We start from the raw sequence: 18,530 nt of genomic DNA, 5'->3' as shown, positions 1-18,530 counted from the left end.
TTTGAGAAAAAACCATTAGCTAGGTCAAATAGGGCCACATGGCTAGTAGATGCAACCTTGCACATATGATCTCATGGTTATGGATTTCTGTGATTCTACTTGTAGTGTTGATCTTTCCCATATTGGAATGCAACTTAGGGAAGAACCATTTCTTCAAAATGGGGTCAGATGAGCCAAGATTGTTGATGGAAAGAAGGTACTCAAGACTCAATCACCGTCTCCTTGCCTAAGCTTAGGCAAAGGTATGTAGACTTCCCTTTCTAGGCTATGCTTCTAATTTATGGAAAATCACCTAGTGAGGAGGAGTTTCAAAGCTAGTTCAACTTGAGATGTCAAGGAAGACCTGTACAAAAAATGGTAAACTTCAAGTAAGAGAAGGATTAGATCCTCAACTCATCCATTGGGTAATGTGGCAAACTCATGCATGTGCTTGCTTGGAGCTCTAGTGTCTCCACTAATGGGCACTCAATTGTGTTCTTTATTGAACACATCTCTTAAGGAATTGTTCGTAATTTGAAAACAAAGCTTCAACTTGAAAGGCAACATATCTACAAAATCTTACATAGTTTTATATGAATCACCATAGATATCCTTAAAAATCAAGTAGCACTTTTCCTATATGAAAGTAACATTTTTACATGATTAAAAGTCAAGTTTTGTGCAAAAAAATTGAATGTTAGGTGATAGCAATGAAATTTTGGAGCTTACAAATTGAACCTAAGTTCTACCTAATTTATTTGGGGACTCAATTTCAAAGCCTAAGAAATGAAATGTTGCCTAAAATAAAAACACTGGTACTCATGCATGAGTGCCCCCATGTGAATCTCCTTCCTAGGGCTACTTGAATGGATGGAAGGAGAGATTTAGTATTCTAGTAGAAAGTTTGGGATGACTAATATACATCTCGCTACTTCCAATAACAATTGAGTATTCACAAGATAGAAGTGTGCATGTATCTTATGGGATTTCTATAATCATCGACTTGGTGACCTAGATCTCTTCAATACTAGTAGCATCAAAATTTTTGTGGTAGTTAAGTTTTTCCAGCTCTTGGATATCTATCCCCAATGCCTTGAGCATGCGTACTATGCTTGAGACTACCCTAGAAAACATGCTAAGAATTTGCCTAAGGGAGAGGGGAAGACTAGTGATGTTGCCTAGAAACCAATAAGTGGTTGAAGGGAGCAAGTGCGAGTTGGGTTCTAAGGTCCAATCAGCCACATAATAGTACTAAATGCATCGAGTGATGTTTCCCTTAGCATGTACACCCCAATTATTTTGCAAAACTTGGCACTTTACAAGACATGAAGTGTTGAATTACGTGTAGAGGAAGATGCCCTTTTCATAGGGGATTGGAACATAACCCCAAATCAAGAGGACCCCTTACATGTGTGCCATACCATCCCACATGTGAGAATCTTGCAAACTTTTTATAATCTCATGATTTGGTTGACTTAGCTAATATAGAAAGGTGGGTCAACCTCCATGATCATTTTATTTGGTGCAACAAGCATGTAGATAACTCCAAGATGGTAACATGGATAGATCACATGTTTGCATTCTAAGAGTGTGTATGAACCATTCATTCTCAATACATGATTAAAAGTGATCAGATAAGGGGGATGGACTCTTCAATGTACATTTAGGTCCTCACTTTGGCATTTGTGTCTAATCACTTTTTGACTCTTTTTAGTTGCCTTTCCATGTCTTATTTTATGATGAATATAGCTTGCGCCCCCCGCACACCCCCCTCGCTCCATTTAATTGAAATGTGTCCTTGGTAAAGCATGTTGATTTGAAATGTAAGGTGATTGATTGGAGAAGTATTGATGCATTATGAGATTCAAGCATGGTTTGAGACAATAAAATTGCTTCAAAAACTAGGGCCTTTGAGTGATATAGTTTAGGGTTTAGGGTTTATGGTTTACAATTTAGGGTTTAGGGTATGCTCATACCTCTATTCAGCTTGAAGAATAGCTTTCTGCCCTTCCTCTTCTTGTATATCAGGATCATCTTGTTGCTAATCCTCTGTCAATTGTTGATTTTCAGATCAACTGCGGCATTTGTTTTTAGGAGAACTACTTTCTAGGTCCATTCTTAGAACCACAAAGCTTACTTTGAACTTCAAGTCTACCACTTTGATCAATTGATTTCATAGAATACCCAAAGGTTGTAGTCTTCTTTGATCTACCATCCTAACCTGAAACGGAGCTACTAGCAATTACTCTTGCTTTGTTGCCAAATATATATGCTCAGATAGTATATTCACTCCCAAACCACCATCCAGCAATACATCTTCAAGATTCCTTCTAGAATATTCCACCTAAATTGTAGAAACTTGATAGTCCACCACCTCTTGCTGAATTGGAATAATTGCTTGACAATTAGGAAAATTCTTGATCCTACACTACTGTACTATCAAACACCTCCTTGTGTTTTTGTTTAAGCTTCAACAATAGCTTTTCCTTAAGATCAGGAATTAAATCCAAGATTTTTTCTAGGGTTAAGTCTAAGGAACACTTTGCTAAAGCATGAAATAACTCCTCAGAGCCACCTTGCTATGACTTTTCAAAAACTAAGCCTTTAGAAAACTGTTCCTGATATTCAGGGCATTGCTCTTGCAGTTTAGGAGATTGTTCCTGCAATTCAGGAGATTGCATTCCAGAACCTCTACTATCATCCAATTGCTCCAATTGAGACTTTTTAGCAAGCTTCTAAAGCTTTTTAACTTGCCTTATGGCTTTTTTTCTTGTCTTCTCTTGTTCACCTACCAATCCAACTTTGGGCCTACTTGACTCCTAGTGACTACTAGTACCAATGCTTCATCAAGACATTCTTCCACTTGAATGCAATTAGAAAAATCACATTCAACATGCAAACTTACAACATTTGATATTCTTGACCCATTTTCTAACCCTTTGGGAACTGTTTTAGGATACCTTTCCTCATAACCAACAACATTTGAATCTTCCAAAGGATGCCTTTGCTCTTGTTGGTTAGAAAGATCTATGAGAACTACTAAGACCGGGGTAGGTGGTTGTTGTGGATGAGGTGCTCTTGTAAGTCTTTCGTCATTGCGTGACCTTGCTACTGACATTCCTCTCTCAGTCATATGCCTTGCCCAAAGTTCACAGTTGGGTCCAACAAAATGCCCTTGACCACCACAATAATGGCATTCTCCCATTTCTGTAGGTTGTTGCTATGCCTGAAAATTTCCCAAGGTTGCCTTGTCTGCATTCTTTTGGGTCCCCTAAAAGGTCTTTGAGGCACTATATCAGGCATAATTCGATTAATTGCAGCTGGCTGCATATGTCTAGGCCTAGGCTTCATCATTGGAACCTGTTGTGCTATCCTGACATTAGAATTATACCAACAATTCCAAGTCTCATGGCCATTTCTTTGGCAGATATCACAATACTTGTCTTTCTTCTTAATATCAGAAATACCCAAATCTTGTAGCTTCTGTTTAATCTTCTTATTCCACAACCTTTGCTTTAATTTTATCTTTTGTTTTCTTACCTTTGCTTTTGACTAAAATAGATTTCTTTCTCTTCTTTTTCTTATACTTCTTCTTCTTCTTCTTTGAATCATCCTCATCCTCTGAATCACTGAAATCATCTTTTGAATCCAAACTAAAATCACTTTCCTCTTCTCCCGTATCACTCTTTGCTCCTGAATCCAAATCTAAATTTGAATTTGAGTCTATATATGAAGAATCATCGTCTTTCCAGGACTTTGACCTAGAAGTGCCCAACCTCTTTTCCACTCTCATAGTAGCTCTAATCATAGTATCCAAAGTATCATTTTGACCAAGTTCCAAATTGACTATAGGGTTCCTTGCCTAACTTCTAAGATCCTTGATAAAGTAAGCAATCTGCATTTCTATGGATGGTACATTAGCAACATCCAACCTATTAAGGAGATTTTTAAACTTCTGAGCATAATCCTCAACCAACATACTATTTTTTTTGATCTTCTTGATCTTTCTCAAAATGTCTCCAAGAGTTTTATCCTTCCTAAACCTGCTTAAAAATGTAGCTTTTAGTGCATCATATGTATGGAATGCCCCCATTCCATAACTATTAAACAAATCCATAGCTTTTCCCTGAAATGTGGCTGCAAACTGCTGCTTCTTAACCTAATCACCACACATCTGGTTAAACCCACACCTAGTTTCAAACTGGGCTACATGACAATCAGGGTCTTCTTTTTTCTTTCCTGAAAACTTACAAGCTCCGACCTTTGGGTTGAAAAGATGATTAGGATTCATTATATTTGGCTTATGAGGCCTCCACAATAGTGGTAATGGATTAAATTTTAAAGAATTCTTAACTTGAAATGTTGTACTTCTCAGTAAAACTAATCTCCTAAGCACTATATGTTGCAGCCTCTCCTGTGCTTACTTAGGATGAGTTTCCTAATCTTCAGGTGGCAGTAGTGGTTCCTCATCTTCTGAAACATTAGGTGAGATTGAAGGAGTTGAATGAGTTGGAAAAGACTCTTCAGAACCAGCAGGAGAATTATAAATAGTTGTTGTACCCCCAAAGGGACCCACATCCCAATCTCCCTGACTATCAGGTACAGCCTGTTCTTCATCCATCCTGCCTAATGCTACAACTACCTCTACATCATTACGAAAACCTTCCTGTTGCTATGGCCGTCCCAATGCCTCCCTTAATTTGCATGATTTTCTCTTGGAAAGAATGGGATTGGATAGATAAGGATAACTGTTTGACATAAATGTTGCCCATAGGAGGCACCCGATACATTGCCAATGCCATCAACATTCCTACCACCTGATCTTGCCATTGAATTTCCCAGAGATTAATTCTAGATCTACGCCTAAATCAAGAGATTAATTCCCTCAAATTGGTAGGGATCGCCAAAGTTTTTAGAGCGTTTGCAAGAAGGAAGTAAAGAATACATAAACACTCCATGGCACCATAATAAAGAACACAAACGCAGACATATTCTCTGCATAAACTTTAGCTCCCATAATCAGAAATCATTTATAGTTCCAGAATACATAAACGTAGATTCAAATACTTAAAGAGCATGACAAAAACGTTGAGAACAACTTGCAGCAACCATCAAGACCTGGTGCTTACTCTCTTTGTATATTGAAATCATGCTAATCATTTCAAGAAAATACAACTACCTGCATATCAGAATCAGCACACCTGACATACAATAACCCTGTCCTATGACATTTAAAGACACAATCACATAGGCTAATCTCAAACCATTATATCGTTATATGAAAGTAAGAGACTAAGGTCATAAATGGAATTCAAGGCCTAGGGATTTATGCTCCTAACAATAGTCAAGATCAAGCCAAGTGGAGAAGAGAGATTGTCTTGCTCACCAACTAAGTTTAAGGATCTTCTTCTCAATATTTTGCATGATGTAGGTAACAATGAGGTTGTGCTTCACCTCCTCAAAGATATTGAGGTATTCATGAGAAACGAAGAGGATCCAAGGATTTTGGGTGCACAATCAGTCTCAAATACAATGACTTAGAGTAGAGGATTGCCTTGCATTGATGTTTTCAAAGCCATGATGAAGAAGAAGTTTCCTGACACCATTCTAGAGGTAATAGATGATCAAAGGGTCCATGCAAGAGAATGAGTAAAATCTCGCTCTATGCATAAGTGAGCATCTATCTCATGCATGTATTTATGAATCTGGACCTCCACAAAGCATGAAAATGATTGAGAACACCTTTAGCTTATTTTTGTCCAACATACTAAGGAAACAACTACTAAACTAATGAGGAATACTTTTCTTGAACCTTCAAATTCATGGAGAGGGCTCCAAAAACCATCTTGGCTGAAAGGAATTGAATCTTGGGTGCATCCTTCACTAAGCATAAACTAAGTATGGTGGAAGCTTGGGTAAGTTACTCATGAATATATGTGTGCATCACGTGGGTTCAAAATAATGTACTTTTAAAATACAATTTTTATACCTTTTTTACATACAGAAGCATGTAATATAAAGGGGCTATTTACAGATTGAATAGAAATGGGTTATGTTTTATTTAGGAAAAACTCACAAATAATGATATTTATAAATAGGTCTTGAACACAGGTCATGTAGAGGATATACATATAGTAACTTCCTTGAGGGTGGAAGAGAAGATGAGGAAGAACAAGTCCCTAGGCATGGACTCATTATTAGTGCATTTATTGCAAGAGTGATAGGGCATGTGCATAGTAAGGACATGATCTAGTAGTAAACTAAAGTAGAATAGAGGGAAAGCTCATCAAACATGTGAATATATGAGTCATCAAATTGATGCCAAAAAGTGCCAAAAGGTTGAGAGGCAAAGAATACATTCTATTACTCTAGTCAATGTCTCATATAAGGGTATTGCAAAGGCACTGAATCTACAAATCAAATTTGTGTTTTTGAAGATTTCCATGGATTCTAGCAAGTTGACCTATAGCCAAATGATCCATCTTGGACATGTTTTTTCCATTGATCATTCACTACAACTAGACTTAGTCTACAAGTTTAAATGTATTAATATGGGCCTAGATAAGACTTATGATAGAGTCTACTTGGACTTCATGCTATTTTTGCTAGCCAAAATTGGCTTCAACTAGAATTTCTATAGTGGTATGAGTGCATTATTCTCTAATGCATCAGAAAGCATATCCATTAACTGGTAATTTTAGTCTCCCTTCCTTTTGTAGACATCAATAAGGCAAGGGTATCCTCTTGTATTTGTCCTTATTACAATGATCATTGACCCTTTGTTCACAAATGTTGAATTTCTAGTGGCTTAGAAGGTGGCTAGTGGCTTAGGAGGTGACTAGAGGCTTGTTTATGATATAGCTAAAATTGTGATGGAAGAGAAAGATAATGTTCAGCGACCTCTCTAAATCTATGAGGAATTTGATTTTTGTTGGAGCCTCAAAAATTAGCTTTCGGATATTTGAACGAGTTAAGTGGCATTTGGTTGAAGATAGAGTGAGGATGGAACCAAAGTGGGTCATATTGTTGTATAGTAGGGTGTGGGCAACATCACTTTACACTTGTAATTTATGATTTTTTAATGTGACCTTGAAGATTTCTCCCTTTATCTTGATTATGTAAACATACTTGAATACAAATTATAGAAATGATTCTTACTCACTCACATGAATAACATGCATGCAATGGAACTATAGAGATGTGGACTTCAAAACTATTGGTCCAAGATTCAATCCTTGTTTTTGACATTCCACAAAAATTTTCATTTTACATTGCACAATATCACACAACTTTTTGTAAAGTAGAAATATTTTCACAATATCTAAAGTCTTTTCTCTTTCATAACTAGTAATTCTAGAATAAGACATGTGACTTTGTGCAAGAAACTCCTTTTTCCCCTTAATAACTAGCAATTTTAGAACAATACACACAACATTTTTTAACTAGCAATTCTAGAACAATGCATAGAACCTTTTTTAACTAGCAATAATTAAGCTAACATGTTTCAAGAAAGATGAGGCAATATCATGAGAGCTTCTTTTGTATTAACACATATTTTGTATGAGAAAACATGTGTCAAGGTAGGAAGCATGCTCCATGGTTTCAATGCACATTCCACTTCTTCATATGGAGATATTTAGCTTGCAAACCTTAAAGAATCCAATGATAATTGTTTCCATATTACACATACATATTTTTTTGGTAGTTGTTGCATACTTTATGAGGTACCAATTATTTGGGTGCATACCACATCACCTAGAATCCTTGATGGATTAAAAGTTCCCAACTTGAATGATCAAACTATTGTCAAGATTGTGGGAGAGAAGGAAGGAGTCTCACTTGTAGCTTTCTTGCTTACATAATGGGGGAATACACACAAGGGTGGAGGCTGAAAACAGTTTTTCTCTTCTTAGTTGCGTAAGCCAAAAGAACTCAAGTACAAAGAAAATAGAAGAACCCTATATATGGGTCTCAAACCAAACTCAACTAACTAAGGTGGCATACTAACTAAGCCACGAACTAGAGTAGATAAGGATAGCTGTCGTCTAGCTATTATTCATGGGCGGTGTACCAACCGCATCTGCAACTGACACGTCGCTGACATAAATGCACAACGGTCACCCTGGCATATCACGAGTGGAGCTCGATATCTCAACACTCCCCCTCGAGCTCAATCCCAATTCCTGCACACCAAGCAGGTCTCTGAACTTGCGCAGCTTCTCTGCGGCCAATGCCTTCGTGAATATGTCAGCTACCTGATCCTCTGTGCTGACATAAACTAGATCAATAAGACCTAGTAAAACCCTCTCTCGCAATAGTGATAATGCACCTCAATGTGCTTTGTTCTAGCATGATAGACTGGGTTATTTGCCAAGTGTATACTACTCATGTTGTCACAATAAATGACAACTGGCCCATCTGTAGACTGATGCATATCATAAAGTAGCTTATGCAACCAAGCTACCTCACATGCAGCCATTGCTGTGCCCCTGTACTCAGCCTCTGTGCTCGACAAGGCAACTGTAGGCTGTTTCTTGCTGCTCCAAGTGACTGCAGCACTCCCAAAAGAGAACACATATCCACTGGTAGATCGTCTATCAGAAATACTACCAGCCCAATCAGCATCAGTGTATCCATGCAGCTGTATCTGAACCCCAGTCTCATAAAATAGTCCATACTGCAACGTGGACTTCACATACCTGAGTATGCGTCTAGCCGCATCCAAATGCGGTTTCCTTGGAGCCTGCATAAACTGACTTACCAATGCAACAACATAGCTCAAATCTGGCCTGGTAATAGTCATATAAATCAAACTTCCTACTATGCGTCTGTACATAGTAGGGTCTTCCAGAAGCTCACCTGCATCTGTGCTCAGCTTCACATTCTGCTCCAAAGGAACTGAAATAGGCTTACAACCTGTCATCCCATATTTGGACAGCATGTCCAATCCATACTGCCTCTGCAAGAGCTGTATCCCACTTGGTGATCTAATCACCTCAATGCCCAAGAAATAACGCAGCTCTCCCAAATCCTTCATCTCAAACTTTTGCTTCAATAGCATTTTAATGAAGGATATCTTCATCACTGTCACCTGTCATAATCAAATCATCAACATAAATGACAAGTAGCACAATACCTTTCTCTGTTTTTCTCACATAAAGTGAGAAATCTGCCTTGGAAATCTGAAAGCCAATAGTGACAAGATACTGCCCTATCTTGTCAGACCATGCTCTAGGTGCTTGCTTTAAGTCATACAAGGCTTTCTTCAACCTGCAAACAAACTCAGGATGAACAACATGCACATATCCTGGTGGCTGCTCCATATAGACCTCTTCTTGCAAATCACCATGAAAGAAGGCATTCTTTACATCCATCTGATGTAAAGACCATCCCTTTGATGCAGCCATAGCAATGACTGCTCTAACGGTTGCCATCCTTGCAACCGGACTGAATGTTTCTTCATAGTCAATTCCATATGTTTGTGCATACCCCTTGACTACTAATCTTGCCTTGTATCTGTTCACAGAACCATCTGCATTGTGCTTCACCTTATAAACCCACTTACAGCCAATTGCATTCTTACCTTTAGGCAAAGGTACTAACTCCCATGTAGCATTTTCTTCCAAGGCATCCATTTCTTCATCCATGGCTTTCTCCCATTTTTCTTTTCCCATGGCTTGCTCAAAAGAAGTGGGTTCTGGTTCCTGTATCACTTTGACCATATATGCATAGTGAATGGCTGTAAATCCATCATATTTCAGCCTATCCACAGGATACCTAGCTCTCATAGACCTGCGCAAAGTAGGTTCACTCCCAGATGCTCTCAAAACATCCCTGGTCTTCCTTACTCCAGGTGTAACAATAGAAGGAATACCCAACTCATCATCAATGCTCTGTTCTGAGCCACTGGATTCACCATCCACATAAGAGTGACCTGCATTCACATCAAACATGGGCTGATCTACCTTCTCTTTTCCTTTTCGTGATACCTGCATACCACTATCTGCATTGCTTTAAGAATCTTCTTCTGATCTCAATCTGCCTGTCCATGGCGAAGAATGTGAACCACTGCTAGAAGACGCTCCAGGTTCACTAATATTTTGTGACTGCTGCTGTGAATTCTGTGCAGCATTACCATTTTGTGCATCTACATCATCAATCACATTTACTGGTTTATACCAGCTACTCATCGCATAAAAAACAACATCTCTGCTCACTGTAAACTTACGAGTAGAAGGGTTATAGCATCTATACCCTTTTTGCTGCAGAGAGTAACCAATAAAGATGCACTTCTCAGCTTTTGGATCCAACTTGGATCTCAACTCATCTGGCACATGTACATAGGCAATGCAACCAAAAATTTTCAAATGAGAAATATCTGGTTTCCTACCAGTATACCTCTCCTCTGGAGTCATCCCATGTATTGCTGCAGTGGGAGTCCTGTTCATTATATAGACTGCTGTAGCAACTGCTTCAGCCCAGTAAAAATCTGGCAAGTCTTTTTCGTTGAGCATGGCACGAGATACCTCTCCAATATGCTTGTTTTTCCTTTCTGCAACTCCATTTTGTTGTGGAGTATGACTGCATGAATATTGCTGCTTTATGCCATGCTCCTGCAGGAACCTTGCAAACTCATTTGAGAGGTACTCTCCCCCTCCATCTGACCTTAGGCATTTTATTTGCAGGCCTGTTTCTTTTTCAACCATAGCTTTAAGAGTTTTGAAATGCCCAAAAACTTCACTTTTCTTTTTCATAAAATACACCCAAACTTTTCTGCTATAGTCATCAATAAAACTGACAAAATAATGACAGCCTCCAAGAGACGCAGCTTTAGTAGTCCACACATCAGAGTGGATTAATTCCAATGGCTTCTTGCTCTCTTGAACATGTCTAGGAAATGGTTTCCTTGCCTGTTTTCCAAACTGACAAGCTTCACATACCTTATGCATTTCTGCAACCTTGAATTTAGGCAATCCTGCAACAATATTTTGGGCCTGCATTGATTTAAGTCGCTGTACATTAACATGACCAATGCGTTTATGCCAGATATCAATATCTGCAACTATACCGGTCCCATGTGCAAACATTGCTGCACTCAATTCAGACATGTCTGCATCCAACGTAAACATTCTGCCCTTCTTCTTTCCTTTTGCTATCGAGCGACCTTTATTTTTGATATCCTCAACAAAGCATCCATGAGGATTAAATCTGACCTGCAAGCCCTGCTCAACCATTTGACCAACAGATACCACATTCTTGGTGATATTCGGGACATGAAATACATCGGACAGGTATTTCTTTTTCCCATCTTGCATAGACAAAGGAATTTTTCCAATCTGCACAATAGGATGCACAGTATCATCACCAGTCTCCACAAATCCTGGTTTTTTCATTTTCCTTGCATCCTCCATCCATTCTGTATGACCTGTCATGTGGTTTGATGCACCTGAGTCAACATACCATACATCGTTGCTTTCTTCTGCACTTGTCACAGAATTATTCATGTGTTGCACCATAAACAAATGCTCATTTCTGTCATCACCCTGTCTACTAGAAGATGCATAATTCCCTTGTTGCAGTTTTCCATTCATGATGTCATTCTGCTTTTTATAGCAGTCTTTAGCCATATGACCCATTTTACCACAGTAGTAGCATTCAACATTGCTGTTTGCATTTTGGCCTCTTTGCCATCCACCACGACCTCTTTGGCTCCCCCTGCCTCTAGAGTTACCACGTCCTCCTCCATAGGACTGGTTTTCTTGAGTTTACTGCATATTCTGATTTCTACCACGGCCTCCAAATCGGCCTCCTCTACCTCTGCCTCTACCTCTTCCAGCATTTGAGTAGAAGACAGCTTCTTTTGAAGTTCCTCTTGAAGAAGATGCACCACCATTTCTTTGCTCCTCAGAAATTAGAAGAGCAATCAACTCCTCAAAATCAGGAAATCTTTCACGGACGGAAATGGATGTCCGAAACTGCGCATAATCCTTTCCTAGACCATTCAAGGTCACAGAAACTAAATCGTCATCTTCCACTGGCGACCCAATAGAAGCAAGTGCATCTGCAATCTTCTTCACCTTCATGTGGTAGTCATTGATGCTCATATTTTCTCTTTGCACATTATGCAACTCTTGCTTGAGCTGCATTTTCCTGGCTTGAGTATTTCTGCTATACATTCTTGACAAAGTATCCCATGCCTCCTTTGGCGTACTTGCATCCTGAATATGCACAATCATAGAGTCTGAAATACTGATAGACAGCCAATACATAACTTTCCTGGCTCTCTCATGCCATGCTTTAAATGCCTGCATTTGCTGCTGATTTTGGGAACGTCAGGAAGAACTGGTTCTTCTTCATTTCCTACAACAAATTCCCAGTATCCTTTTCCCATAAGGAAATTCGTCATTCTAAACTTCCATGCTTGGAAGTTGTTCTTGTCAAGCTTTTCAGTGACAATCTGTGAGAGAGAATCAGACGCCATTACAGAACACTGCAAAAAATTCTGTCACTGCAAAAAACACAGCTTCACCCTCACAAGGGCAAATTTGCAAAACTGGCGAAAGTGGTATTTGACCACATAGTCACTTCCTAGTGACGATTTTGCATAAACAGGAACCAAGGATGATTCTGAAACTCCCAATGTCTCTGCGCACAAGCATACGATGCAATTTCTACAGTAACTTTTCACCGACCTGTAGAACAGTGGTCCGTCGCACAGCATAAAACTGGGCCTTTTCCTGAGTGCGTGCAGAAAACTTCCGCCTCCAAAACAGGCCCCGAAATGGCCTCAAATAAAAAAACAGGGTCGCCAAGGGCTAAAGCCCTCGCCCGCAGCATATACTGCCCTCTTGCTTCACCGCGAAGGGCATCTCAACCTGAGACAATGCACTCTTGCAATTTTCGGTTGTGCTACCTGCAGAGATCTGCTCCCAAAACAGAAAATGAAAGCAACACTGCTTCTCTTACCAGAATACCGTGAGCTTGGCTTGCTTTCTTGAGCTCCTTACCACGAACAAGGCTCTGATACCATGTCAAGATTGTGGGAGAGAAGGAAGGAGTCTCACTTGTAGCTTTCTTGCTTGCACAATGGGGGAATACACACAAGGGTGGAGGCTGAAAATAGTTTTTCTCTTCTTAGTTGTGTAAGCCAAAAGAACTCAAGTACAAAGAAAATAGAAGAACCCTATATATGGGTCTCAAACCAAACTCAACTAACTAAGGTGGCATACTAACTAAGCCACGAACTAGAGTAGATAAGGATAGCTGTCGTCTAGCTATTATTCATGGGCGGTGTACCAACCGCATCTACAACTGACACGTCGGTGACATAAATGCACAACGGTCACCCTGGCATATCACGAGTGGAGCTCGATATCTCAACAACTATGATCATTATTGTCAAGTGGCTCAAAGGTCTTCAAAGTTCCTTGAGTCATGAACCTAACTACTTTGCTTATGGATTTGAGAGGCATCAATAGCAAGAACTAGGTGGCTTGGAACATAGTGGTGTGATAGGTTGCTTGCTTGAAATTTTCAACTACTTATTAGGCAATTCAAAGCGGAAAACCTCATTGTTTACATGTGGAGCATTCTATTGGGGCAAGTGACGTGCATAAAGGAAATTTCTCTCTAAATCTCTTGATTTGGCTAAGAGTGTCAATGTTTGAAGGCAACCAATTAGTGGGCCCATTCAAAAAAGGGTTAGTCACCAAAATGTCTAAAAAGGGATATGAGTTTGGGTGATCCTTTGGGATTTCTCAAAGCTTGATTGGAAGCTAGACAATGAAATAACCAAAAGTTTACAAATTAAACCTATTTGAGGATTTAACAACTTATATCAAAGGTCAAAAGATGAGTGGCCAACTTCAACCAGAGTAACTCTAGCCCCTAACTTGAAGCAACTAAAGGGGTCATGTATTTGGATACCTAAGGTTCATCCAAAGGCTATGTGGGAGCATACCAATTGGAACTCCAAAAAAGGAAAGTATTGCCACTCATATGATGGATACATGTTTGAAGAAGCACCACAATTTGTAATTACCCAAGTGTGGAAGGGTACGCCCTATGATAAGGTTAATTTCGTGCTTTGAAAAGTGGCACTTAGGAAGATGCCTACTTGTGGAGGGTGAGATCTTGGGCTAAGATCCCCTCATTCTACCCATTATGCTATAGAAATATAATTGGAGAAGGATCAAGAACTAGTTAAGTCAAAGTATGGCTATTGGAGATTACTTGAGAAGGATCTAAAACTAATTAGAGAAGGGTCTATAACTAGTTAGTGAAGGTATGCCTACAAGAGATTACTTGGAAGAAAGAACTACTAGGAATTAAGGGAATCAAGGGGAAAATGAATACAATTGTTTTGTTTAATTGGAATGTGGTAAGGGATTTACCCTTATGGCAAATTTGAAGTAAGGAACCATGTGATATGCTTGACCCTCTTGAGCACTATATACACACACATGGGCACATGCACACATACATGTACAAATTTCTATTAGTTAGAAAAACTAAATTGTGGAGGAGCCTTATTATATTATATGATTAAACGTGTGCATAAAATGAGTCATGCTCTTTATGTATAACTTGGCACATTAATAGGTACTAGGAATGTGATGGGATAAAGTTTCCTCTTAGCCATCTTATAGTTTAATGTTTTGATATGCAACATTTTCATCAAGTTATTATGTTTTTTGGTAATTCTATACTATGTAATACTAGGAATACGATGGGATTAAAAATTTATCTTAGCCTTCTTATCAGTTTAATGTTTTGATGTGCAATATTTTCATCTAATTATTATGTATTTCGTTAAATTTTTCCTATGCAAATTGGACCATTGTTGTTATATTTACATATATAAGAGTGCCATATAAATGTGTTTTTCATAGATTGAACAAGAATGGTTTGCTTAATATAGGAAAAATTCATAGAGAAGGGTATTTTTAAATAGGCCTTGAGTGCATGGGATATAGAGGGCTTACATGTAGTGAACCCCCCCAAGCGAGGGACTTAGACACATGTTCATATTTATTGATAATAATTAGACAGAGAAAGTCCCATGACCCATAACACCATTTGACACCTACTAATCCAAAATTGAAGGAATAAATAAACACACAAGCACATGCACACACAAAACACAAACAAACATGGGTTTGTGTGTGTGCATGCATGAGTACAAGTACACACCCATCTATGCATGATCACATATGTGCACATGTGCACATGCGCATGTGTGTGTGTGCATGTGTGTGTGTCTTATGTGCTCATGTGCCCCCCCACACACATATGCACATGCACATACACTTCCATGTTCATATGCCCATGCACATAAGAAAATCCAAGCATGCACATGCTCTCCACACACATGCAAGCATGCATACACATGCACATGTGCATGTTCTCACACATAAATATAGAGGGTTTGTGGTGAAAAAAGTGGCTTTAACATGTTTAAAGGCTTGGTGTCTATGTGTGCAAGTGGACACATACAACAAAATCTCTCTATGTGTGTGTTCTTATGGAACGAGTGCTATTTCCAACATAGCTTACACATTCACTTTTATGCCACATCTTTGTGCATATATACAAAAAACATGAATTTGATTACAACATATAAATCTTCTAAAAACAACAAAAATACCAATGGTATGCATACATTTTAGATCCTTCCCTCACTTTTCATTTTTGGCAGGACCTTTACTTTGAGGGTGCAAGACGTTTCTTTATATTCAATATACCCCCGATAGGATGCAATCCTGCCACACTCACCATGTTTGCAAGTCGGTATATAGAGTATGATATGTGGGGTTGTATACGCTCATATAATGATATTGCACAAGCTTATGGATACCTCCTTTATTATGCTATCACTTCACTTCGAAGTAAGCATCTTGATGGCACTTTCATTTATGGGGACTACTACAATGTTGTTTATACCTTACTTGAAAGACACTCTGAGTATGGTAAGGTTCAACCTTCCACTTCATGCTTCTCATAAGCCTAGTAGATCTATAAATGATGCAAGATCCTTCTTTAGACATCTTAAATATATTGAAGGATATACTCTAAAATCTAGTAAGTGTGGCATCTATCTTTGACCCTTTGTTAATAATAGTGACTATTCGAGGCATGCCCCAAAACTTAAGCACAAGTCTTATGATTTGGAATAGTTTATATAAGCTTTTAGATTTGCTTCCAATATTGCAACTTATATTGTTCATATTGTGATTATTAGCGCAAAGGTAGTTCTATCTACATAACATCCACTCTTTTAGCCAAGTAACATGCCCTTTCTTATCTCATGATACAACAAACATACATTAACTTATAACACCATCCAAAATTAACAATATTTTGGCTTAATATCCCTTTAGAGATATGTGAAATTCAACATTTCAACTACCTATAGAGGTAAAAAGAAGCTAGTTATGCTTTATTGACCCTCTTTGATGAGCTTGGACCTTGTTGAGAACATAAGACAAAGACACAGTTTTAGAGATGCTGCATAATATAACCCATATAAATTGTGGAGGCATGAACTCATATATCACCTTTAGCTTTAAGTGATTCAAAACTAAATCATGACACTTTATTTGCACAAAACTTCATCTTGTATTATGATCGTTCAATGTCTATTTGTCAAAGTTGAAATGATCATAGTTTGTGTATGCAACTATGTATGTATAGACATAATGCATGTGGATAGCATGCTTCAATCTATGCATGGATACACAAATGCATGTGTATGCATGTTGGTATGTACTTATGTGCATATAGTATATATGGTATGGATAGATTTACTTGTCATCTGTATGCATCTGCAAGCATGTAGATGCATCCATGCATGGATATAGATACATGTATCCGTATGTTTAGTTGTGTAATGTTTGTATACATGTGCTCATGCATGCATGCTTGTATGTTTGGTTGTATGCAACTGCATGTGTATGCTTGCATGGATGTGAGAACATGTGCCTCATTTCTACTTCTACACTTCATAATACCCCACTTATTCTATGTGTATTTAGGTATTGGTATTTTAGAGAATACAAAAACAAGGAAATTATGCATTCCCTAGAGAACAATCTTCTCATAGTTTCTTTAGACACGTATTATAGCAATCCCTAGATTAAAACATTTTGATGCCAATAGTTTCTTTTAATACTCATTGAAACAACCTATTTTCATAATTGCTAGGTTGCATCTATGAATAATTCTCAATATATGTGTTCTATCACCATTTGTGAGGTTTATGGATGACCCTAGATTTGAGGACAAACCTCCTTTTACTTTAATGGACTAAGAAATGGTTTTACAAAAAGAAAAGTTTATATGCCCTAGGAACACTTCCTATTCACAATGCTAAGAATATTTGAACTCATTTGGCTAATGTGACAACTTACAAGGTTTTTCCTTGAGGCCAAACCTTGATCTCAAAAAGGGTGATTTATGAACCAAGGTAAGGCATAAAGAAAAGGTTTGATGTCAAAATAATGTATCATTTGCAACATTAAAATGATCTTATTTCTTTAAGGTCATGCAACAAGTAGCCTTGAGATCAATGGATTACAAAAGGTCCATCCTTGAGTACATAACTAGATTTGAGTTGATAACACATGGGATCTAAATTTGAGGAAAAAATTTGGCACATGAAAGTTTGTGATGATAGACAATGTGAGATAATGACACAAGTCTTGTGAAGACTTCTGGCTTTGGGGTTAAAAGTAGACATGAAAATAGATCATGTACATAATCATGTATACATACATGCACATACATATACTAATACATTTATCTACATATTGTAGATGTGCACCTATGTATGTTTGCACATGTAAAATGCACACACCTCCACCCACCTATAAGGTTGTGCATAAACACAAAGTTTAACATCAAGATAAGTAATGCTCGTCATGGAGTCTTTAAAAGCTAGAAACATGTTTTTCTTTCTCAAAATCCTTTTTGTGTTGTAGGATTTGATCAAACGACTCAAAATTGTTGTGGTTTTGGAGGGTACTATAACTTTGACATTCTCGTAAGGTGTGGGCAAAGTGCGATTGTTGATGGTGAACTTGTGAGAGCTCTCCCATGCTCGAATGCTTCCACCTATATGTATTGGGATGGGATCCATTTCACAGAGGCAGTAAACCATTTTGTAGCTCTAAATTTTTTACAAGGAAAATTCATAGATCCCCCTAATGCTTGGGATGGTATTTGCCAATTTGACATAAACATATTTTAAGTACACTTTGCTATTGTACGAAAATTTATTACATTCATCAAGATATTAATATCTACTAAAATTTGAGGCTATATTGAATGTGCTACTTAGATTAGAGAAGGGAGGAAGCAATTTTCTTTTCAACATTAGATGTTCATAAATGAGTAAATAATTAAGATGGTAATATTAAGCACTGGCCCTTTTAGAACAAGTCAATTGCAATATCTTTAGTAAATATGCAAAGACAAGTCAAAACCTTTAAATAATATACCAAAAATTGGACTTACAATATCTACATCAATATCTTGCACAACTCTAAATTGCT

At 38.0% G+C, this 18,530-nt stretch overlaps 1 protein-coding gene across 5 annotated transcripts in view; it reads left to right on the top strand.

Moving 5' to 3' along the window:
* The window catches only part of LOC148025593 (GDSL esterase/lipase At4g01130-like), a 22,792-nt gene extending 4,505 nt beyond the window's left edge, over window positions 1-18,287 (top strand). For 2 of the 5 annotated variants that reach the window (XM_087692110.1, XM_087692109.1), the window contains 2 exons: window positions 15,677-15,947; window positions 17,958-18,287. In XM_087692110.1, the coding sequence (XP_087548236.1) occupies window positions 15,677-15,947; window positions 17,958-18,226 (540 nt within the window). In that variant the 3' untranslated portion in view covers window positions 18,227-18,287. Of the gene's footprint in view, window positions 1-105; window positions 592-5,410; window positions 5,597-15,676; window positions 15,948-17,957 lie in introns of those variants that run through there. The other 3 variants (XM_087692111.1, XM_087692112.1, XM_087692113.1) reach the window with 3 other exon arrangements.
* The last annotated feature ends 243 nt before the right edge of the window (window positions 18,288-18,530 follow it).

Source organism: Lygodium microphyllum, chromosome 14 (assembly GCF_053477565.2).
Source record: "Lygodium microphyllum isolate KBCC chromosome 14, Lygodium_microphyllum_v1.1.10, whole genome shotgun sequence".
In the NCBI taxonomy this organism is placed as follows: domain Eukaryota; kingdom Viridiplantae; phylum Streptophyta; class Polypodiopsida; order Schizaeales; family Lygodiaceae; genus Lygodium; species Lygodium microphyllum.
The sequence above is the reverse complement of the archived record's forward strand: the minus strand, read 5'-3'. Positions and strand labels throughout refer to the sequence as shown.